This window comes from Idiotropiscis lumnitzeri, chromosome 10 (genome assembly GCF_059441095.1).
Source record: "Idiotropiscis lumnitzeri isolate Australia: NSW breed Sydney's pygmy pipehorse chromosome 10, RoL_Ilum_1.0, whole genome shotgun sequence".
Taxonomy (NCBI): Eukaryota; Metazoa; Chordata; class Actinopteri; order Syngnathiformes; family Syngnathidae; genus Idiotropiscis; species Idiotropiscis lumnitzeri.
The window spans coordinates 22086144-22093593 of record NC_142400.1 but is presented as its reverse complement, the minus strand read 5'-3'; the positions used below and the strand labels follow the sequence as shown (position 1 = coordinate 22093593).

The window sequence follows — 7450 nt, the reverse complement described above, 5'->3', positions numbered from 1 at the left end:
ATATAAATATATATAATATAATATAATATATATATAATATATATTATATATAATATATATATTATATATATATATTCTCTATATATATATAATATATATTATATATATATATTATATATATTTATTTATATATAATCATTTATATATATATATATTTTTATTTATATATAATCATTTATAATATATAATATATATTCTAATATATATATAATATATATATTCTAATATATATATATATACTAATATATATATATATATATTCTAATATATATATATATATATATATATATATATATATGTATAAGTCATGCGATCATGAATTGATCCCCACCATCAAGCTTGACTGTAAAAAAAGGATTAATGGTAGACAGTGTTGTTGCCGGCAACTGTATGTGGAGCGTCCCTTGGACAGTAATAATATGACTGCTGAACTGAGCAGTGGTCAGCAAATGTAAATGTAAAAAAAATAAAAAAAGAAAGATTCGCTGAATTGGAGATGTAAAACTGTAGCTGAATAATAAAACATTTTTTTCTCTCTCACCGCTTACATTGCAATAAGTGTGGCAAAGTGAAGAGTTTCATTGATCACGCAATGATGCTTATAATGACTGAGAAAAGAAAACAGCAATGCTGAACTTGATTTTATATTTTACATTTGAAAAAGAAAAAAAACATACAAAACATTTTGTAATCTTATATGAAATTTACACATGAAATTTACACTTTTTCAATAACTTACAAATGCTTCATTTGAATAAAAATATATCTCTTTACAAAACATCTATGTACATATTCATTTATAATATTTCAGAAGAGTATGGTAATGTTTGAAGGTTATTTCTGATCTGAACTTTGTGTCCTCTGCTTTCATCAGATGCATCTTTTCAATCCGCTTCCATAAGAAATATACACTTATACTATACTTATATTATACTATATTACATTTTGATAGCACAAGACATTGCACCAAAAAATTCCATCAAGTATGAAAACCGTGTAAATGTACAAAATGTAACAGCAAAGACAGAAGGTACAATAGTGAATCACCTCTGAGACAACATGCAGTCGAAACATGACACGATGAGCACACACGCTCATGTGCACTTTTGCTCAGCATTTTATTTCACAGCACAGAAAATGTCAACTAATGGAGTAAATGTTATGCCTTCTTTGAAAAAATATGCCCATACATGATTAAAGGCACTACTATGATGTAGAAAGGAACAAATCGATGGAAAATGTAATATTGATGGTTGTTCATGTTTGTGCGAACCTTCTTTGTTCATGTTTATTGTACATTTGTTGGCAGCAGCTGACGACTCACTGTCAGTGGGCATCAATGAAAAAGATCAAGGCTTTGCACTCATCAAGCGTTTTCAAATATGCATGTTGCTGGAGAACACAAAGTGACAGAAATACGTTAAATATCTCGGTAAAGGTGCTGAGTGGGATAGGAAATGTGAAAATTTTTTAAAACAGCCAAATAAGCTACAGCAATGATGTGTGTGTTGTGTTTTCTATTGGAATAATTTAAATGCAATTAAAACAAACAAACAAAAAACAAGTGGAAAGGTTTGGTGGTGGTGGGAGGGGCGGGGTAAGGAGGGGGGGATTCCACTGGACACAGCCTGGGCCACGAGGAACCAGAATGGTAGTGTGAGTGTGACTTTTTTTTAGACTTGGCTGCATACAATGGACAGATCTCAAGTCTTTTAATTGCAACGTGCCTAGCTCCTTGGTTACCAGGAAGTTGTTCTCATCACGTCAAATTGAGGACCATCTCAGTTGTCTTAAATGCGCATTGAGTTACGTGCAGAAATTAACAAGGTTGGGAGGGTTACTTTTAAAATGTATTCCGATAGTTACTCATTAGTTGTTAAAACATTTACATTTAGTTTGTAATGTGATCCAAGTACCATATTATCAAAAGTGTTGGATTACTACAACAGCTAAAATTAAAGGAAAGATTTATAGAACTGTGGTGAGACCAGCGATGTTGTCTGATCTGGAGACAGTGCCACTTCAGAAAAGACAGGAGGCAGACCTTGACTTAGCAGAGATGAAGATGCTGAGGCTCTCTTTGGGAATCACCAAGATGCATAGGATAAGGAATGAGTACATCAGAGGGACAGCACATGTTAGGGGCTTTGGAGATAAAGTCAGAGAGGTGGTTTGGACATGTCCAGAGAAGAGATGGCGAGTATGTTGGCAGAAGGATGCTGTGTTTACAAGTGCCAGGCAAGAGGTCTAGAGGAAGACCAAAGAGGAGGTTTATGGATGCAGTTAAAGAGGACATGAAAGTAGTTGGGGTCAGAGCAGAGGATGCAGACAACAGGGTTAGATGGCTGTGGCGACCCCTGAAGGGAAAAGCCAAAAGGAAAATAAGAAGACACCACCAAAATATGCTTGAAGTGGGGGGGATTATTTGGTCCTACAAATATTTAATAATATGCTTTGTTTTGGAATAAAGGAGGAAATTGGAGAAGTCAAATTGTGAATCTAAGATCTTTCATGCAGCCATACATTCCACTTGTTCATGGATGAATTGATGGACAGACAGAAAGATAAGATAAAGTGATTGATTTAAGGCCACGTGAAACAATTGCTTCATTGCATGAACTACGATGGTTACTTTATTCAACCGTGGGGAAAAATAGATTTGCCTTCTCCATAACGTGTGTATACCCCACTCTTCTCCGCCATATCACACAAATGTGTGTGCGTGCTCACTCAACACACACACGGACACTGTAATTATCATACTACAATTATGACGATATAACCACCACAAGGTACTTTAATTCCCAGTGCCAAACATTGCTGTTTTTAATGTTAATAGTGGTTTACTTAAATTGTAAATCTGTGAGTGATCATTTTGGCAAACCTGGCCGCCGCATGGGCATGTCGATTCGCCTGACTGCTACAGCGTGGTGGCTTATCTTCATATCTAATATATCTATTTATTTTTTTAATATTGTGCGCATTTTGTTTTTTTTAAAGAAAAGTATTTTGTGAGTGTGCCATGTGAACTGTAATCCAGCCGCCAGTAGACTCCTCCATGAGACATAGGCTGAGGCGACCTTGTTAAGCGTTTTGAAGGAAGCTCCAAAGATTACTACAGTTTTGATTGAAGGATTTTCTTCTTGGTTAAACTGGGAAAAAAGACAATAGACAAATTCAAAGTTTGCAACTCAAGGATAAGAAAATACTCCATCAGATGGAGGTTAGCTAGCTAAGCTAAGTGAGCTAGGGTAAGTCAAAGGTTTAGCTTATCAAATATACACTAAACTTCATGTCAGTTGTGCATTTAAGTGAGAAGACAAAGGTATAGATTCGACATTATGGAGACTGTAATCTTGAAACGCTATCATTTAACAAGTGATCGCATAGAAATGTATACATATACTCCACTTTGAGTGGCGTTTCTGGACGTGAGAGTGAGTGAATTCTCCTAAATAATACTTTGAATATTTCATACCCATAAGTTATTTAATTTTTTTTATTTGTAAATTTAATTTTGTATGTTCAACTAATTTTCAGAGGTATTAAAAAAAACTTTTTTGTGCTATGATCAGTAAAAATCTATTGTATTTTCATTATGCTAATATTGTGACTGTACAAGATTGTATGACTTGACGTAAGACTTGTTTTAACTACATAATGACTTGATTCAACCTGCGTGTAATTTGGTGGCAACTTGACTTGACTTGCTTGATTTTTTTTAATGGTATTGTAACTTGAGGCTTACAGGTTATGACTAAGACCTGCCTGTGACTTGCAGATATGTGATTTAGTTTCTCCCACGAGTAACACTGCGTTGACTGTGTTTTACTTGGATGTAATCCCACATGAATTATAAAGCAGATATTTGTAGCGATAGTCATAATTGAGCCACAGAGACAGATGATTTATAACATGCGTTAACGATGAGAAGAAACATCTATACACTGTGAAAAATGGGGATTGATGTTTACTTTACTATTTTTATCATTGGATTTTTTTAGTAAATTTGACTAGTTTATTAAATAATTTCAAAAAGCCACTGGTTGAGGTAAGGGAAGGCATTTATTTATTTTATTTATTTTTTTACATAGCACATTTCATCCACAAGGCAACTCAATGTGGTTGAGGATCAAAACCCCAACGTCTAAGTTTGCGAATGCCCACACTCCAAAAACAGTTGGGTGAAAAGTTACACAATTTTGGGTAAAAATGGACCGATCCACTAATTGGGACAATTTGATACAATTAGGTGTTTTTTTGTTTTTTTTTCAGAAAACAACCCCAAAAATGGGTCTTTGCCAGTTTAGCCATGCTGCTCCTACTGTGTATATTATTGTTTTTCCCAAAAAGACAAGAAAACTGGAGGTAGGATGATTCCACCTGACACTAGTCATATGCTAACACACAGTTGAAGTAGCATGGCTCAAGTGTAGATTGGCCGTTTTTCAACCTCGAGGTTGTGGGTTCCATTCTCAACAATCTTGAGTTGACTTATGTATGAAATGTCCGTTCTAAATGAAACCACCCTGAGTGACCTTTTTTTTGTTTTTAGTAAATAAACTATTAACCCCCCCCCAAAAAAACCTCTTCTTGTAAAATCTACAGAGAATTTCGAGTGAAAAAAACCTTCCAAGCTTTTTCTTTCCAAATAAATATTACTCCCCATTTTTTAGTGTAGTTGCCGTCTTCATGAAATTGTAATCACTGAGGAACGATGGTCTCAATTTGTCTCTCGTTCCGACCTGCTTCTCTTTCAATCTCCTCATCACTTAGACACTAACATGTGGACAGAGAACCTAGGAAGTTGCAAATAGAGAAATAAAATAAGCCAATAAAGTGTGCACTATAAGGCACAACTTCCCTCGAAACAACTACTGCTCAGTTTATAGCACTCTTAACTTCGACTCCGCAACAAAGACATGGAATTTGCATGAGGGAGTGAAATAAGAAATAAAGAAAGAGTAAGAGCTAATATGAACTGAATCTAAAATTACAGGTTAACATTTGGCATCTTTAGCTTTTGTTGATGGATTAAATACTAAAACCTGTGCAAATGCTGAACGCATGCTTAAAATTTGTGTGCCTATTCAAGGGGAAAACAACCCTCAAAATTCTTTGCAACAAAATCCACCAGTTTTTAGCCATCACTGGCAGTGGCCATTTTGTCACTTTCTGTCAACTGAATATTACATCTCATTTGCTCAGGGCCCAAGTAAAGACCAATCACGCTGTGTTCTGAAGCTGCGCTATGTCATTTACAGTCGACAGCCACTGACAAAATCCCCACCCCCTGAGATGTACTAAAATAGGTGGATTTTACTGCTTAACTCATATCCCACAAACACAATTTGAATCAGAATGTTTAGACTAGTGGGGCTGCATTGAACATTTTCTTGTCGATAAATAATATGAATATTCTTGTTGTTTCATTCACATAGGGTGCAGGTAGAAATACAACTCGTGAAAATAAATGAATGATCATTTCAATATACCTGTAGACTCTTTGGCCCAATATGACCAATGAACCCAAAAGACGAGACTTATGCGGACTAGTTGTCATTTGAACGCCCAGCAAATTACAAGCACACAAACCAGTTGGAAACATAACGGAAATTGTCTGAGAATACTGCACAGTAAAAGTAAAAGCTTTCCCACTGGAACTAGAAAAATGGCACTGCATTTCAGTCATTAAATCGAGGCCCATATAGTTTGTCAGTAGGAGGCACCAACCACTTAAATAGGCGAAATTGGTCATCTAACTTTAAGAAGATGAGAGCACCAATTGGATTTGTCTCATTTTCTTGCCACAATGGAAAATAATACACCTTAGTGATGAGATTTAAAACAAACATGAACATGAGGGACAAAACAATATCATGATGTGGACATCCAATTTATCATTTCTCAATTGGCATTGTGACATAATTACCCTAAACAGCATAAAAGTATTAGACCAGAGGTTCTTATCTCAACACTCACAGAGTGTAGCAAGCCCCTCTTTTTCTTCACCAACTTATAAGAAGACGATGAGGCACTTCTTCTTCCTCAATTCCATGTCTTACCTTTTGTCTATACACAGCAAATGGCAAGGGGCCTTAGTGTCGGTGAAAGTGTGCTTTGTATTTTTGAGCAGCTCTGCGACTTTGTTTGGCATCAACCAGAAAAAGTCTAAATATGTCAATATATATTCATGTGAAGCAGACAAAGTCTTTCTTGCAAATGCTGCAGGCATCAAACCATGGTGCAGATGGTGTTGAGACTGGGGTCAAAGCGGACGACTTTCCCATCGGCGGTTTTTGTGTTGGTGTTGTACATGGGATTCTCAAATGTAGCCTGCCCGTTGTTGTTCTCATGCACAGAACATCCTGTGTACTGGTCTTTGTCCGTTTTCCTGCAGATTGAGGAAGGGCTTGCAAATTAGTTGAAAGAAAGCATGCCGATTATCTTACCTCCTTCTGAACCAATAAACATGTGACCATTAGCTTGCTGTGGACAGCTGCAGTAGTTATATGAGGCCCAATGGTGATTTTCTTTTTAAAAGAGCAGTGTACCTTTCCACTGCTCACTAACATAATGAGTGGAAAAGTAAACTACATAACATACAGAAACAATTTTCCAATGTTTTATGCTACATACTATATTACAAAGCATGACATATTCTTCTCTCTTTACGTGGAACATAATTGCATCATTGTTTTAAAAGATAATATATCCAGTTAAGAATTGGATGGGACACATACCTCTGTTTGTAGAGATAAAAACCGAGACCAGCCAAGATGAGGGCGAAGAAAGGCACGAGGATTGCGACTGCAACAGAACTGCTGTTGGTGGATGTATTGGTTTCAGGTTCACTGAGCGTAAAATTCTCTCTCACACTTAAACCTGGAAAAAACAGGCAACAAAGAAAATAAATTGGTACCAATACTGCATATTTTTAAAGGAATATATAGTCTCCACCAAAAAAGGAAACAAACATGGTATAAAAATATTTGATATTTCCTCTCACTGAACTGCCATCTTATTCCGGTGGACGCATTTGTGCATCGCAGTGATCCGAGGAGCTAAGGTGTCTTGGACTTCATGTCAATGGCATGTCGCCAAGAGCAAAAATGTCCTACATGAAATACCAGACAAAGCACGACTCAGAAAAACTCCTGTGATATTTATTTTTAATGGACCTCTGAAACCAGGCCTGGAGGTGGGGCTCAATGGTGAACTTCTGCTCCCAAGAGCCAGGCAAAGCCTCATGTAATTTGGGTCCCCCTTCCCATCCTTTCTGAGTTGGGCTCTCCTATCTCAGGGGTTGATATTTGCTGCAGTTGTCAAAAAGCACCTCTGTGGCAGGGTCATGTGGGATAGTTCCCGCCAGTCTGTTTATAATTTATTATTATTGTTGAATGTTTTTTGCTGCTTAACTTCTGATCCACACTTTAGCCCATTTATCAGT

At 36.3% G+C, this 7450-nt stretch overlaps 1 protein-coding gene across 6 annotated transcripts in view; it reads right to left on the bottom strand.

The window, feature by feature from the left end:
- Positions 1-641: 641 nt before the first annotated feature.
- The window catches only part of LOC148329655 (CUB and sushi domain-containing protein 3-like), a 493599-nt gene continuing 486790 nt past the window's right edge, over positions 642-7450 (bottom strand). For 5 of the 6 annotated variants that reach the window (XM_088306210.1, XM_088306213.1, XM_088306211.1 and 2 more), the window contains 2 exons: positions 6744-6885; positions 5881-6394 (listed from right to left, as the gene is read on the bottom strand). In XM_088306210.1, the coding sequence (XP_088162336.1) occupies positions 6235-6394; positions 6744-6885 (302 nt within the window). In that variant the 3' untranslated portion in view covers positions 5881-6234. Of the gene's footprint in view, positions 3153-5880; positions 6395-6743; positions 6886-7450 lie in introns of those variants that run through there. The other variant, XR_015845569.1, reaches the window with a different exon arrangement.